The 16,743-nt window shown below is 44.7% G+C and overlaps 1 protein-coding gene across 13 annotated transcripts in view; it reads left to right on the top strand.

The window, feature by feature from the left end:
• Positions 1 to 16,743, top strand: part of LOC118232405 (neuronal cell adhesion molecule-like) — a 76,856-nt gene extending 60,113 nt beyond the window's left edge. For 4 of the 13 annotated variants that reach the window (XM_035427374.1, XM_035427373.1, XM_035427371.1 and 1 more), the window contains 16 exons: positions 445 to 474; positions 1,869 to 1,970; positions 2,391 to 2,588; positions 2,783 to 2,853; positions 3,015 to 3,240; positions 3,404 to 3,519; positions 4,453 to 4,657; positions 4,828 to 4,950; positions 5,099 to 5,275; positions 6,736 to 6,771; positions 7,731 to 7,796; positions 8,414 to 8,536; positions 9,199 to 9,354; positions 10,148 to 10,279; positions 11,151 to 11,229; positions 13,768 to 16,743. In XM_035427374.1, coding sequence (XP_035283265.1) covers positions 445 to 474; positions 1,869 to 1,970; positions 2,391 to 2,588; positions 2,783 to 2,853; positions 3,015 to 3,240; positions 3,404 to 3,519; positions 4,453 to 4,657; positions 4,828 to 4,950; positions 5,099 to 5,275; positions 6,736 to 6,771; positions 7,731 to 7,796; positions 8,414 to 8,536; positions 9,199 to 9,354; positions 10,148 to 10,279; positions 11,151 to 11,229; positions 13,768 to 14,002 — 2,075 coding nt within the window. In that variant the 3' untranslated portion in view covers positions 14,003 to 16,743. The remainder of the gene's footprint in view (positions 1 to 444; positions 475 to 1,868; positions 1,971 to 2,390; positions 2,589 to 2,782; positions 2,854 to 3,014; positions 3,241 to 3,403; positions 3,520 to 4,452; positions 4,658 to 4,827; positions 4,951 to 5,098; positions 5,276 to 6,735; positions 6,772 to 7,730; positions 7,797 to 8,413; positions 8,537 to 9,198; positions 9,355 to 10,147; positions 10,280 to 11,150; positions 11,230 to 13,767) is intronic. The other 9 variants (XM_035427375.1, XM_035427378.1, XM_035427383.1 and 6 more) reach the window with 7 other exon arrangements.

Below are 16,743 nucleotides of genomic sequence, written 5' to 3'. Positions count from 1 at the left end.
CACTATTTGTATTCCAATTTGGCCTGTTATGCTCAGATTATCACAGTGAGAAATTATAGACCAGCTACAGATCATATACTCATTAGACCTGGCAGAAAAAGGTTTATTTTTTACTGAATGTCCCTTGTATAGGTTTCAGCATAGTAATATCTATGGTTCTCAAGATTAATATCTATGGTTCCAGAGACTCATGTCACCTACTGTACAGGGGACTAAAATGAATGCAGGGTCTTAGGAGGATAAATTTAAATAAACATGATGAGAAGATAGGCCTGTTTCATGGCCTAACTTTTACATAAGCAGCACATATATATTATTTAAGCAGTTGACTTGAGAGTCAGTGGGGAAAAGGTGCTACTCTTTCACTTCTCATTTTAGAAGGGCTGTACTCTTACTCTATACTAACTGCTAACTCCTACTTTACTCCTGCCCTCGTCCTGTCAGAGGCTACCCCACCTCCACCTATCGTCTACGGTAAAGCACGAGCACATGGCCAGCCAGCCTTCCCAGCATCCATCTCTCTTGTCTCCTCCTCTCCGCCCGAGCTTGTGTTTGGAACTTCGTCCTCTGTCCGTGTTCAAGCATGCCGTGGCCTGATCATCTGTGCTCCATTCGCTAGTGTGTGTGTGTGTGTGTGTGTGAGTGAGTGTCTGTGTGTGTGTTTGTGTGTGTGAGTGTGTGAGCGAGTGAGTGTGTGCGTGCGTGTGTGTGTGTGTCATGCTTAAGTGATGGTAGGTACTGTAAACATTTCTGAGAGACATCTCACGCATCGCCTCCGCTTGGACTTTCCCACGCTTATTCGGTCCATTTTTACAATTTTTTTTAAAATCCAGAGATTTTGCCTCTCTTTTCTCTGTGTGTTTGCCTGTAGATGGTATGGGTCATTTCACATTGATTTTGTGTCATGCGCTTCTTTTTGTGTCCTGGTTTTCAGATTACGGTTTTTATTTTTCAGATCACGTCTTGTTTTGTGGAATGTGAGATTAGTGCGAAGACTGTTTGCTGATGCATCATGGACTGTGTTATTATCATTGCATATTTGCTCATTTCTGCATTCTCTTGAAAGGTTCGGATTATTTCTGAAAGGATAGTCAACACAAAACTGTCGTTAGATAATATAATTCAGCCAGTATCAAGCCACAAAATTGTATCTGCAGTTGACATGAGAGTCATTTTAGCATAGCTGCATTGCGAATGCAAGAAAAAGAAAGAGTAAACTAAAGATTTCTAAAGATGAGTAAATTATTAATGATTATGGAAAGGTATATTAAAGATTAGAGGAGGACTTCTTTGACTGGAGTGGGTTTTAATTAGTCTGGCTTTCCAGCAGAGGAATATCATGGTTTAACCATTGCTTGAAATTTCATTCAGTTCTGTCCCAAGCCATGCATGCTACTCATTTCTCATAACATAGACAACCGAAACATTTCAACCATGAAGCATGTGATCATCATCCTAATGTGTTTGGTTATGTCTTAGAATGTAAAGTCAGATCATTATCAATTCAGTTTTTTATTAGCAATTGAAACCCATGTATATCATTCCCCCAAATAGCAAATGATGGTAGATTATTATTCATGAAGGAATGGGCTGAGAAGCATTGTAGAATCTGCTTGAACGTTTTTCTCCTCATGGAGATAACTTAGGAAATAATTAAAATTCTCCTTATGGAGATCATTAAATGAGGAGCCCTGATCAGCCTGTCAGTGTGTGTATTGTTATTGTTCTTCTAAGGTTCCTGCGTAGCACTGACTCACAGTGAGTTTGCATGGGAATGCTGTTAGCCGTACCGTGGGAACGTGCCGTGGGAACGCACACCGCTGTTCTCCCGGTCCTCTCCGCGGCGCTGAAACATCTTTCTGTTCCAGAACGACCGGACCCGCCCACCGACCTGGAGCTGACGGACCTGCAGAGCCGCAGCGTCCAGCTCACCTGGACACCTGGAGACGAACACAACAGCGAAATCCAGAGTAGGTGTCCTAACGCATCTGCGATCTGTATGCGTCCCAATGGTGCCCCAGTCAGTGGAGTGTATGTGTGCTTATCACAGTCCATTAACAGTGTGCTAACAGTGATGTCTTACGTAGAGGAATTTACTGTATGTGTACTAATTAGCTGTGTTCTCATACCTGAAAATCTGTGTCTGTCTTAATGGGACTCGATTTAGTATTTGTCCTTGCTCTACCTAATTTAGTGTGCGTGTGTGTTAAATGCATGCCAGGCCTATGCGTGCTAACACGACCCTGTATATCGTGTCCTGTTGCAAGGTGTGTTCTAGTTCAGCGCGCAGGGAAACTAAACTCCTAACCGAGGTCACGCGGCATGTTGTGTCCTCGTCTCCCCTCCCCCGTAGGATAACCCGCTTTTCTCCCGTCCGCGTTTCTGTCCAGGCTTCCTCATCCAGTACGAGGACGCGCTTCACCAGCCCGACGTGTGGCTGAACCTCACCGACGTCCCGGGGTCCAAGACCACCGCCCTGCTGGACCTGTCCCCCTACGCGCACTACGCCTTCCGGGTCCTGGCGCTCAACAAGATGGGCCTGAGCCAGCCCAGCGCCCGGTCGCAGGAGTACAGGACCGCGGGGGCAGGTAACGTCCCTCACCTGAGCCGCTAAGGGGAGCGATGCGAGGGGGCCCTGAATTAGCCTAGCACCCAGACCCATAGCCGGACTGCTAGCAAGCTATCCTTTGCAGATATGGAATATATTGTAATATATTCTAAAATGTCTTTTACAAATGTAGGATCTGTATCTGATTGTGTTTGTAAATCCTCTGACTTTCAGCACCCGATGAAAACCCTACTGGAGTGGAAGGTGTAGGAACCGAACCCAACAACATGGTGATATCATGGAAGGTAAAAAAAAAACAAGGAAAAAAATGATATATACACTACGTTTGAACAACTTTTAAAGTAGTGTCCTTCAGTGGCTGCCAGTGTAGCTAATTAGCATGAGTAAAACGCGCTCAGTGAATGGATCGGGCTCAGTGATGTAATACCGTGCTTGTGCGCTGTAGCCCCTGACAGGCCTGCAGTCCAACGGCCCCGAGCTGCAGTACAAAGTCATCTGGAGGCTGAAGGACGTGGACAACGACTGGTCCTCCGTGACGGTGGCCAACGTGTCCAAGTTCGTGGTCTCGGGGACGCCCACCTTCGTCCCGTACGAGATCAAGGTCCAGGCGGTGAACAAGTTCGGGAGCGGCCCGGAGCCGGAGGTGTTCCTGGGCTACTCTGGAGAGGACAGTGAGTCGCGTCTAAATTTCAACACACACAGGGCATATATTTTAAGACAATAAATATAAATGTGGGTGTGGCTAATAACTCCCTAGTGGGTTTACAGCCTTGTTTATGATATGTGAATTCATTTGGTGGCCCGACTCTAATCCTTAATGTTTCTCTACCACAGTGCCCACGGTCGCCCCCGGCAACATCAGGGTCCAGGTGCAGAACAGCACGCTGGCGGAAGTGCACTGGGACCCCGTCCCTCCCGAAACGGTCCGGGGGCGACTGAAAGGCTACAGGGTAAGGGGACGCCACGCCTGTGTGACGGTTTCGCGGTTACGTCCCGTTCCACACGGAGCGAGGGGAAGCAGAAAGAGCCAGTCAGCTTTGGGCCGGGAGTCAGAGAAGTCTGTCATTCATGAGAGGGTGGCAAGGCCTTTACTTCCAGTGTTCGGACACCTGGAAATCTCCAACGAACGGCCCATTCGCCCCCTTTAGAATTTAAGGGGGTGGAACCGATCTCTCCTGCCATGTTTACCCCAGTAAAGCTTTCATTGAACAGAGCAGTGGAACCCTGTTAAGAAAAGTCTTACTTTATTATTTCCTTTAGCCTTACTATGACATTTTCTAAGTGCTACAGTATTAGCTATTTTTCAGAAAATCAATACGATGTCTGCACACGAGGAGCATTCAGGCGACAAATGCAGCGCACCTACAGTACAGCACTACATTTACCACCCCTAGGCTGCATTTATTTTATTTTATTTATCAGGGACAATGGGCAATTAAAAACAGTCATGCCTTCCATGTGATGCACCATACCTAATTGAGCCAAAAGGCTACATTGCCTTGGCTGTCCCAAGTTAGAGGGTACTGCATAAAACACGACATGTGAACACCCAAGCAGATAAAAGCGATTAGATGCATGAATCAGCAGATGGCATAAAGCATTGTTCAATGGTGTGGCAGTGTAGTATGACAGTTAGGGAACTGGGCTTCCTTGTAACTCAAGGGTTGCAGGTTCGATTCCAAGATGTTGTACTCGTGAGCGAAGGTAATGGCTTCAGTAAATGGTTTGCTGTGCAAATGGGTCGTATGTGAAACGTCTCCAGTGTCAGTCACTCTGGATAAGTGTGTCAGCTGATTGGCCGCATGTAAATTAAGGTGCATGATGATTGGCCAACGGGGTCCAGGCTGATGGAGGTGTGGTGTTGGGGGCGGGCTACCTTGCAGGTGCATTACTGGAAGGAAAGGAGTCTGCACAAACAGCACCCACACCTGGAGGAGCAGCAGGTCCTGACCTTCAGCAGAAATAAAACCCACGGCAAGCTGCCCGGCCTCCACCCCTACAGCCTCTACACCTTCAACGTCCGGGCCTTCAACGGGAGAGGGGACGGGCAACACAGCACCAATCAGCAGTTCAAGACCCCCGAGGGAGGTAGGGAAGGCGCCAGAGCTCTCAGAACTGCCCAAAACTGAAAACATGTCAGACAAAAAGTCATGATGTCATGAGCAAAGGCAACATGCCTTAAGCTCAGAGTGCATTCAGATTCAATGGACACTTAAGCAGTCTTAGGCCACACACTTATGCTGTCTGTCCTTGTGCAGTGCCCGGACTCCCGGCCCTCCTGAGGGTTACCAACATCCACCTGGACTCTGTGACTCTGGAGTGGGAGCCTCCATTCGAGCGCAATGGGCTCCTGACGGGATACACACTCAGATACCAGCCCAGTGAGTACTGCTACACCTGACAGGATACACACTCTGACACCAGCTGATAATTGACTGATTGATTAATTGATTGATAGACAGGCCAAGATGAGTGAGCTTGTGACCTGCAGTTCGGTAACCCCACCCACCGTTTCCCCTCCCTTTCCAGTCAACAGCACCAGCGAGCTTGGGCCGCTGGAGGAAGTGACTCTCCTGCCCAACGAGACTTCCTTCACTCTGCAGAATCTGAAGCCCATCACCCGCTACAAGTTTTACCTCCACGCAAACACGGCACAAGGCCCGGGACCTGCCAGGACAGAAGAGGCGATTTCCATTATGGATGAGGGTGAGTTTAATATCCACTTTAAAAAAGGAGGGTGCCGTCCAATTAGTATATCCCTAGGTCCGCTCGAACCTGTCGACTGAAACAACCCCCTGTGCACTATTTTGTGGAGACATTTTGTCATACTTATAGCCAATACTTCGATTTTAAATACTCCTGTAGAGTTGAAGGACTCATCTTCAGACTGTTCAGACTCATTTTGTATATCCTAACAAATTCATTTAATCTTGTCAGTGTTGTCATGTTCACCAAAATGAACACTACTTGTAGGACAAACCCTTCCTTAGTGCATAACTCAAATTACATACGTTGCCTGTATTGTCTTTATAGCCAAAGACATCTGTGGTTCCAGGAGCACTTTCTCATAGCCTAATCTTTAGATAAAATTGTGAATGATTATGAATGCATATGTTCGGTTATGCCTGTGCATGTTCTGGTTTGATTAACTGAAATATAAGGCAATGATCAATTTGATTTTTGAGAAGTTACTGTACAAAAGTTTGACAGCCACCTCATCACTTGCCTGAATTCATATCTGATCAAAAGACATGGTGATAACCACAAAAATATTGATTTCCGTGGTGTGTGTGTCTATCAGTCTGTGTGTCTGTGTTTAGCAATGGACTCGAAATGCTTAGTGCCTTCAGATTTTTGACAATATTAAACTCAGCTTTGAAATTTTTCAAATGCCATCTTGAGGAAAATTGAGAATCACTTCAGAATCATAAATCATATTATCAAACCCATGGTTAGCGATGTCATTTTCGGATATTTCCCAGGTGTGATTGTGCCTCCTACCATTGTCTGCCATTTCGCTTTTACCCTGTAGTTTAGTTAGCTGTACTGTAGTTTTTCTTTGATGGATGTTTGTAATATATTTGTGGTCTCGTGGTTGAAAAATGAGTTTCAGTTTAATCTGAAACTGTCATGCAGGTCCAAAAGTTTATATAGGTATAAACATTGACTTTGTCATTTCTGTGATCATGTTTTCGGTATGTCAACATTTTTTAATGACTCAGTTGTTATACGGTAGGTGATGTGAACAGAAATATACACATATGTATTCTTGGCTGCGTTTGTGTAAAATTCATAATACGTTTAGAATTATATCAAAATAGCTTTCTGACAGCATGGGTGGTTTTGGATCTTGATCTACTGGCAGCATAACCTACTTTTGTAAACTATGCACACGCCTTAATCCTCAGTCAAAAATCTGTCAAATTCGAGAGAAATAAAACTTCAACCTGTCTTAGATGTGCTAGGCTACTCGTTGTGCAGTGTGGTTTTCCTTGTTGTCTGCTTTGTTGTGCTTATCTATGCGTTTTTTCAGGATGTCGTTTATAATGTTTTTTTCCATTAAAACATCAATCGTGGTTAGGTAGAAGGTGCTGCTTTTGCTGTGAATTGTCGGGGTTGCTCAGCTTACACATAGTTCTTCTGTTTCTCTGTTCTTCCCTTCAAAGCTTTAATGGGAAAGCCCGCAGTAGAAGTGGGCAAAGGTAACACGGACATTCAAAAGGATGCGTCTGCATGTCGCTCATTCTTCTTTTTAAAATTTAAAAATTTATTTTTTACCTGAACCCGCCCTTGGATCTGCATGCGTCTCCCACTCCCTCTCTCTCTCTTTCTCTGAAAATCCCACCCCCTGTGATCCCGCACTGCGTGGCTGTGTGCAGCGACACATCGCTAGGGAGCGAATAAGCAAACCGCGACGTTCAACAACAGCCTGAAACGGAGATACAGCGTAGCCGTAGACGAAAGCGCTGCTAGGGCACTGACAAAATTTCAAGATGGATGTATCGTGCATAAAACGATAGTTTTGTCCGTCTATCAAAGTCAGTACTGATCGCACAGCCAATTGTGCCCTTAAGAAAACCAAGTAATAATTTCCTTTACGATGAACCCCCCCCCCCCCCACCCCCCGCATCTTTCTACCGCCACTGCTGTTGTTTTTCTGTAGCTTGTAAGCAAGGTGTGTAGCATGACCTCATACTGTTGTTTCCATACTTGCCAACACTCGTGGGGCTGCCAACGGTCCTGTTTTAGCTGGGATATCTGTATTTCTATTATATGTCTTGATAAATATTGAATTATTTATTTTCAGTTTGGGACACCTGATGTAATGCTTCTGTAAGTAACCTACCAAACTGAGGTTGCTGTATGGTTGCTATGCACTACTAATGTAATTAATTTGGTAAATGAACAATAATATCTGCTCCTAATCACCTGTTCAACTACACCCAATCAACTTCAGTGCTATGCTGAATCTGTTGACCGTGGCATGTGTAACCTATATGCAGTGTGACAAGGAAGTGTTGGCACCCCTACTGGAATGATCATGAGAGCACAGCACATTGCTGTTTCTTACCTTCGACCTGTCTCTAACCATGTTTAACGTCTTGCGTTGTGTTGCGTCTGCTGTGTGGTGTGTTTCTTATTCTTCTCCGTGTTTCTCCAGGGCGTACAGAACCCCCTCATCCAATCTCACCAATCACACAGTCTCCGCGCCCTACATTTCGCAAGGGTACCTCTCTTTCCTAGCCTAGAGACCGATCCTATTTCCAGTCTAACCCCACATTGGCAGACGTCTGTGCCTTCACTGCTATGAAACCTTTATTCTCTGTTTTACTACAGTATGCTGATAGACAAGCTACAGTATATGGAGGCTAATATTGTCTTGCATTCGTATGAAACTAGGGATGTACTTGGGGAAGTAGGTCTTCTGTCTGTCGTGAGCTCGCGTTTTCATTGAACCTATACTTTGAAAGCACCTATTGTGCTTTGTTTTTTAAGCGCATAAATATATACAGTAGCTGCAGTTTCTGAAAATGTACGTTTCACTAGATCTCCTCTTCCCAATAAATACATATCTGTCCAATAACTTACCTTTTAAGCTAAAAGATACATGTTATCCTGACATCCAGTTCTCTTGCTTCATTCCACAGCACAGGCTTTTTTTCTACAGTAAAACAAAAAAAAGTTCATTTTCTACAGTAAGGTTAGGAATGTGTCCATCAGTTTGATGTTTCTGTGATCATCCTCCATTTTATGAAGTGATTGTCCGTTGTGGCGCGGCATTGTTTTCCGTGCGGCCACCGCTGCGGTTAGCTTCACAGCTCTCTCTTCTCTCCCTGTGTTCAGTGCCTCCTGCCGTTCCGGCTTTTGGGAACGTTAGCTGGTCCGTCAGGGAGAACGGAGCCGTTATCAATTGGGAATACTGGGGAGCCGATAAGAGCGTTTATGTTGAATATGTCGTAGAAAACAGTAAGATGTTATCTTTGTTTTGCCTTTGTTTATTTCATTTATGGGCAAAAAAGAAACTTTACAACCTGTCCTACTTTGTAGAATAAAAGAAAAATTTGATGTGTTTTCAAAAAGGTAAATGATGTTTTGTTTTCAAAGGAAAATTAATTTCAGATTTCAGGATTCAAAATGTATTTTTGTATTTATCTTATGAATTATGTGTTATATGCATTAGATGTGCATTAGATGAATAGGAATGTGGGCTTTGAGATTGGCATGTCTGTTTGAGGCCCTGTTCTTTGTGCACAAATGTGCCCCACAGCCCAGATCAAATCCAGATCTAAAGCTGGGTTTGCATTTAAGCCTTTGGTTGCGTGTTGTCCGTACCGTACTTGTGGGTCTGACTCAAGTGTAAAATTGCCAAATGTTAATTTAAATTAGTTCAATGCATTTATTAATGCATTTATGTACTCATTTTCAATGTTTTACGTTGTCATTATTTTTTTATAAATAATAAAAGGCCATCACAAATGCATGAACACCTAGGGAATTCAAAGCGCCTCATAATTTCAACCGTGCAGTATTTGTATTTTTATTTACCGTTATCAAAGCTTTATCATTTACTGTTATAGATTTGTTATCAATGTGTTCAAAGTTGATTATCTCCCCTAATACTCTCCTAGGTAAAGAAGATTGGAAAAGAGAGTATGTTAATGGCTCCCAGACGTATCAGATAGAAGGCTTAAAGCCGGGAACTTCGTATAGAGTGCGAGTTGTCGCTAGAGATCAGTCCGACGCGATCGTGCACAGTACAGAGGATTTATCGATTACGGTTCCAGGTGAGGTGGCATGTCAGTCCCAACCTGTGTTTCCTGTGCTCCAGAAGTCGTTGCAGATGTTGCCTGCATGGTACCCTCTCTGGCTGAAAACCTTTAGATTTTTTGTGTGTACGCGGGAATGCTATCCACCAACGTTTTTTGTTCAGATCGTTGAAGGCATTGAAGCATGTTCTGTCGTGAAGCAGACATGTTTTGTTTCTGCATGATTCCTTTTGGTTTTTTTGGATGAAGTGCCAAAGGCATAAAGGATTATAAAACAGTGTTCATATTTTTACCCAGGCATACGTTTACACTTTGGGATGGCTGTGCATGTTTCATCATTATCATTCATTAGTAGAATGATATCTGTATTTGTTTGTTCTGGTGTGTGTGTGTGTGTGTGTGCGTATGTGCATGCGTATGTGCGCGTGCGAGAGTGTGTGTGCGTGCGCGCATGTGTGTATGCGATTTTTAGGACGACCCCATTGCTGTAACGGGTGCAACACACTGTGCGCTTCCTGTGTGTCCGAATCCTCACCTCCGTGCATCTATGCATGCGATCCCGCATGCTAATGTGCAGCAGCTCCGCGCGTCACTGTCTTATCCTTCAATCAAGTGCGTCTGCCGTTTTATCGCATGCAAATACACTGATGGCTCCCTGCCAGTGGTGCTTTAGGAGGGGCACTCGTATCCTGAGGACGTCTTCTGTTCCCGGAGTAAAGGAGCTAACCTAAAAGTAGCCTTCTTAAATTCACCTTTCCTTCTCTCTCACTCTCCCCCCCTCCTCCTCCTCCTCCTGGGGTCACGTGATCAGCCATGGCGAGCCGGCAGGTGGACATCGCCACGCAGGGCTGGTTCATCGGCCTAATGTGTGCCATCGCCCTGCTCATCCTGGTGCTGCTCATCGTCTGCTTCATCAAGAGGAACAAGGGGGGCAAGTACCCGGGTGAGTGGGCCCTGTGGGGCCTGCCTCCAGCACCTCGCTCTGCCTAGGAAACAGCGCTTAGCCATGGCCCCTTTAAACACACACAACAGGAAATAGCGCTTAGCCGTAGCCTCTTTAAACACACACAACAGGAAATAGCGCTTAGCCGTAGCCCCTTTAAACACACACAACAGGAAATAGCGCTTAGCCGTAGCCCCTTTAAACACACACAACAGGAAATAGCGCTTAGCCGTAGCCTCTTTAAACACACACAACAGGAAATAGCGCTTAGCCGTAGCCCCTTTAAACACACACAACAGGAAATAGCGCTTAGCCGTAGCCCCTTTAAACACACACAACAGGAAATAGAGCTTAGTCGTGGCCCCTTTAAACACACACAACAGGAAATAGCGCTTAGCCGTGGCCCCTTTAAACACACACAACAGGAAATAGAGCTTAGTCGTGGCCCCTTTAAACACACGCAACAGGAAATAGCGCTTAGCCATGGCCCCTTTAAACACACACAACAGGAAATAGAGCTTAGTCGTGGCCCCTTTAAACACACACAACAGGAAATAGCGCTTAGCCGTGGCCCCTTTAAACATGCACAGCAGGAAATAGTGCTTAGCCATAGCCCCTTTAAACACATGCGTCATTAATATGTTGCCCGGCCTCGCATTGTGGAGATATCATCTCATGATACCACACCGGTGATGTCACTGCATGGTATATACCGGGGGATTTTCAGCCTTTCCACAAGCAATGCCCCTCTCTGGATTTGAACCCGAATCCCTCTTGGTCACAAACTTCAGTCCCTCAGTGCTATGCTGCGCTGTTTCCGGAGCAACCCAGACTTAGGTTCTGAAGAACCGTTACCCTCTCTCCCCTCCAGTGAAAGAAAAAGAGGACGCTCACGCAGATCCCGAAATCCAGCCAATGAAGGAGGACGACGGAACCTTCGGGGAGTACAGGTGAGGGCTGACTCCGCCTTCAGAGTCCCAGCAGCGCTGCACCTGCAGCTGTTTTCGCTCCACCTGGACCACCCTGCCGTGACGTACCTGCGGGAAAAGCGGGTCTGTGCGTGGGTGTGTTTCTTGCATCGGTGGGCTGTGTTTTTGCTTTCTGGCTGTGTGTTTTTTTTCACTCCAGAAGCGCGCTCCTTGGTGTAGTGTTAAGCCATCTCTTTTGATTTAGGATTTTGGGCTTTAAAACATTTTCGGGACCTCGAGGAAACTTTTCCCTACCGCCACCGTTCGCACAGTCGCTCAAGGCAAGAACACGTCTCAACTTGTTTTTGTCCTAAAACGTCCCTCAGATATACGCATCTAATTTATATGTTAACAACTAATACGTTAAAAAGCTTCATATGTAAGCGTATGTGCACCGACATATGCCTTCATAAGTGGTACAGTTACCCCTCTCTGTATAAAACAGAGAATGATTTTTAAGCCTCTGTGAGCTTTCCATGAACTAGTCAGCTAATTTGACGGAAATCGAGTTACTTTTCTGTGACATCATCCTGCCTTCAAAGTGCATCCCAGATTTATGGCCTTTTGAGGTTCCTTTTCCGTTAGGACGACACCTTCAAAGCGGGCTCACTTCTAAGGAAGCAGGCAGCAATGCAGCTGCCTTCCTTTTGAGACGCAACCTATATATACAAGTGTTGAAAGACTTGGGGCACGTTTAATTAAAGTGTGACATGTATGTTTTGCATAACAAATTCTCTGCCATTTTGACATTCTGTAAGTCTGTCAGACCATAAATGGGATGAATTAATGAATGAATGGAATGTAAAAAATAATGTCTAAATATGTCATTTAAAATACCTTTCCTTTTTCGAAATGAATGATTCATATTAATAACATTTTACTTGTTGTTTAAGTCAAGCTTGATTTCAGTAAAGGCATACAGACATTTTGTCTGGTCATTTGTTTGACAAGACATGAGCTTTCAGGTATTTGAAATAATCTAGATTACTTTATGGTTTTTTTTTTTACAGGATATTACATTAAAAATGATGATATGCATGTACAAATAACACTAATGGAAGTGTGTCGAAACTCATGCCTGAAATCCGTATTGAGGCCTGTATCAAGCCGCGTTCACGTAATCCATCTCGTGCAGAGGATTTCTAGATTAACTGGGCGTGTTGTCGATCCATACTCCCGGTGCTGCTCGAAGAATGAACAGTGCATAAGAGCGTTTAGGGAGTCTGCACCTGTATTGAATTGCATCTCTCCGCACTTCCTGTTAATCTGTGGAGCTGAAAGAGCTGCTCTCGTCTCACGGCGGTAGATGCTGAGTGCACAGTAAATCGATCTCGAGTCTTCTCTCAGCTTCCTGTGGAGCGCTGGCGAACCATGCTGTTAAGAGCTGTAGCTGGTGTTCCGGGGGAGCGTGTTCTAGACTTTTCCGAGGGGTGAAGACACTCTAGAATAAGATCTGCCTTTTCCTCTCCGTGGTGTTCATGCGCTCCTTCCACACACTCTTTGAATTGGGGATTGCGTAGGTCTCTGGAAAGGTAAGAAGGAACCCGCAAGTCCGGCGCATGTGTGGCTGGAGACACTGAGCAGGCACTCTTGTCCGGCAGTCACCACTGTACCGCAGATGGGTGAAAAGCATTGTGGGAAACCGCGACGGGCCTTAAAAAGTATCTGGTGCTGGTTCGACATCCGCTGCCATAGCCATCAGCATATTCAGCATTCTGTACGGTTAACATGGACTAACCGCCACTAAAAGCTCTATCCGCGGACCCCCCGCCCCTTTGGATGCTACGTCTGATTGTTTTGGCTGACAATACCGCTTTTAGCCATTCACGTTTATCATTGCCTTGGATTTCCAGTTTTCACAGCAACCCCCCCCCCCCCCCACCCCCCCCCTTCCCATAGCTCCATCTCCCCCTGTGGAGAGGAACCGCTGTCAGAGGAAAATCACAAAATCACAAACGCGCCGCGTCTCCTTCATGCACTGGCTTACAGGAAGGGAAATGGAATTACGTTTCACTCCGATGGGAAATTTCCTGTTTTGTGATGAAATCCAATCAGTCCATCCAATCTTGCACACCCATTTTGTTTTTTTTAGGCTGGGGACCAAAGTTTGGACCAAAATGTCGGTCTACCTGAAAACGGCCAAATACAGGCACAAACTCGCCTATACTTTAGGTTCCACACTTGAACCAGGGCCACGTACGTTCTTCACAGGAACCCATTCGAGGTTGATCTCAAATTGAATTTCATCATAAAACAGGGACATAGATACTCAGCCCCTGTATATCTATGCGTTCCTGGCCAGTCTCATCGTGAGCTCTGCCTGCATCTCGAACAACACGTCAAAGCAAGCGTTGTTGACCGATATCTGAAGGACAGAAGGGCGCGTGCGGACGTGTACGGACAGAGAGACCGGCCGGCATGCGTTTTTGCATCATTCCCGCATCTAAAAAAAAAAGTAAAACCCTTGCTGCCGTTTAAGCGTCGTTTCACCTGTAACGCCTGCATGTTATTTTCTCCTAGCGACACCGAGGACCATAAGCCCCTGAAAGGGAGCCGCACGCCATCCAACGGGACGGTAAAGAAAGACGACAGTGACGACAGTTTAGTTGACTACGGCGAGGGCGGAGACGGGCAGTTCAACGAGGACGGGTCGTTTATCGGGCAGTACAGCGGGAAGAAGGAGAAGGACACCGCCGAGGGGAACGAGAGCTCGGAGGCGCCCTCCCCCGTTAACGCCATGAACTCCTTCGTGTAACCAAGGGGTTGGGGGAGAAAAAACACACACACACACACACACACAGGGGAGTTGCCGTAGAAACTGTCCACCCCCTCATCTCACTCGTCGTCTCCATGGCACTATGACCTTTGACCTCTCATCACATGATCATTTACTGTTGAAAAAAAAAAACAAAACAAAACAAAGACATTATCCGCCTAAAAACAACCAGTGACACAGATGTTCCAAGAGCCCCGCGGAAGTGACACGGGAACCTGGAAGAACGTGAGCAGGAGCGGAGAGAACGGGAACGCATACAGTAACTGCAGTTTTATCGTTTGCAAACATGTATTTTCTCAACACGTCCAACCGGGGCGATAGGTCTGCATTAAAAACCGGGCGTCTTTTTTCATCTGCTTCTAATATAGTGCATGGAAACCGTAATCTTCTCTCCACACATTATAACACACAGAGAATTTTTTTTTAAAATATAGTGTATAACGTGGAAACAGTGATTCATTTTGACTATACGGTGCACATCTGAATTACTGGGTATGCCTTTTGTTATATTGTAAAAGTGTTTTATTGGTATTATATAAAAAAAGGCATCAATGTCTTTGTGGACATTGTTGTGAAATGCGTGACTACATGTATAGCTATTATTATATGTCTTTTTTGCAAGACAGGAGCTTTGTTTGTATATAATTGCAGAAAAAAATATATAGATTGGAAATTGGTTGTGTTTATGTATTGGGCTTTGATCTCAGTATATGAAAATACAGTACTCTGTTGTCGCACACCTACATACGCAACACCATGTCTGATTCAGGTTGTTTGATATTTATGTTTTATTTCATCATTGTTGTCATTGACATCTGAAATGTTTTCATGTTGCAATTGCACTAATGAAAATGGAGGCTATAAGTCTGCATGTAAAACCCATCTAATCTCCCTGTTTCCATGGCTACGCCCTGCATATATGGCCATGTTTTGGTTCCAGCACATGTGCATGGTGATGTAAAGATTTTTCTTTTAAAAAAACACAACACGCTGTACAGTAACCACCCAGCTCCCTGCCTTCCCTGACCAGATGTGATTGTGTCACACATGTTCAAACACACACGCACGTTTTAGTCCTGTGCGGAGACTCGACTGGTTGTGTCACACATGTTCAAACGCACACGCATGTTTTAGTCCTATACAGAGACCTGTCTGTTTGTGTCACACATGTTCAACTGTACATGTGTTTTGGTCCTGAACAGAGACTTGTCTGTTTGTATCACACATGTTCAAACGTACACACGTGTTTTGGTCCTGACCAGTGGCTCATCTGTTTGTGTCACGTGTTCAAACGTACACACGTGTCTTGTTGATGTCACTGAATGTGGGTGGTGTGTGGTGCCCTTCAGTATATAGTGCCTTCATAGGGAACAATGTGCTAGAAACATTTACAAATCAGTTAATTCTTTTGGACACGAAGGACAGAAAATGTGAACAGAATTTTAAGAATGATAATTGTACAGTTAGTCATCCATTGAAAAGGTCTCAGCTCACGGAGAACGTTCATAATCTAAAGCTGAAAATGAGTGATGTGTAGGCCTTTAATCTCCATTGTTTTCAACAGAAACCTACAGTGATTCCCATCGCTTCTCTCTACAGAAAAGGGGAAATTTGGTGGGGAGACTTTTTCAGTCAAACAGCTTAAAACTACTGCCAACTTGCCAGTAAACTGCCATTTTAGGCTATTCAAGTGGCATGCCAAAATTGAACCATCTTCAGAACGTTCGTTTTTCCATAGTGCGGGTTGTCTATGCAGTGGGTTCCGTTTCGTCGATTGTGTGCAAGTGTTCCATCGCACGGGACCAGCGGTAGCTGTTGTCAAATCAAGTGAATTTTATTTGTATAGCGCTTTATACGGACAACTGTCGCAAAGACGCTTTACAGAGTAGCAGAAAAATAAAAGGATACACAGTAGGCTACAGGTGGCTCGGATTCGGCCTAAATACTGTTCAACCTTGGTCAAAGTCAGGAGAATTGTGGGTGAAAATTCCGGAAGCTCATGACGTGCTTTGTTTCATAACTTGCATCAAGTTTTAAGTTCAGTTGTATGTTTTTAATGTGTAGATATTTGTGTTGAATTTTGTAAATATGCCCAACTTGACTGTAAAATCATTTAGGCCACAGAAGAGAAAGAGAGCGACAAGCACATGCTACTGTTTAAAAGATATGGCCAGTGGGGGTATGATCTACCTTAAAATTTTAATTTGCTCTGAATTTTTGTATATTCATAACTCGCACGAATGGTAAGACACTCACAAACTAATCTTGTGGCCAGAGAACAATTCCCCCCAATCTTCAGGTGGTGTTTCTTTTGTCCGCCGTGATTGTTTGTCTTTTGACGGTACAGGCGCCGATTTTGCAAATAAAAGAAAACAAAGAATCCGTGCAACTCCTCGGATGGTTCTGGAAGAAGAAACGCGACGGAATCTCAGAGTGCGGGTTCCCTGGGAAACGTGTTTGCTAGCGGTGGTACGATGTTATGTTCTGGTTCATGTGGCCGTGTGCATGTTCAGTCTGCCCGGTGGAATACTCTATAATATTATCGCAAATGATTTTGTATTCTAAATGAAAATAAATGTTTTGTTTCAGGATTTCACTAACAATTTATTTTATTCCTCATTATTAATTTTTTTGTTTTTCAATTTTACCTCCATGAGTACAAGTGGAATTCAATCGACTGCAAAATATGGTTATAAGTATAAATAAATATATCTAGCACA

Source organism: Anguilla anguilla, chromosome 7, assembly GCF_013347855.1.
Source record: "Anguilla anguilla isolate fAngAng1 chromosome 7, fAngAng1.pri, whole genome shotgun sequence".
In the NCBI taxonomy this organism is placed as follows: Eukaryota; Metazoa; Chordata; class Actinopteri; order Anguilliformes; family Anguillidae; genus Anguilla; species Anguilla anguilla.
The sequence above is the reverse complement of the archived record's forward strand: the minus strand, read 5'-3'. Positions and strand labels throughout refer to the sequence as shown.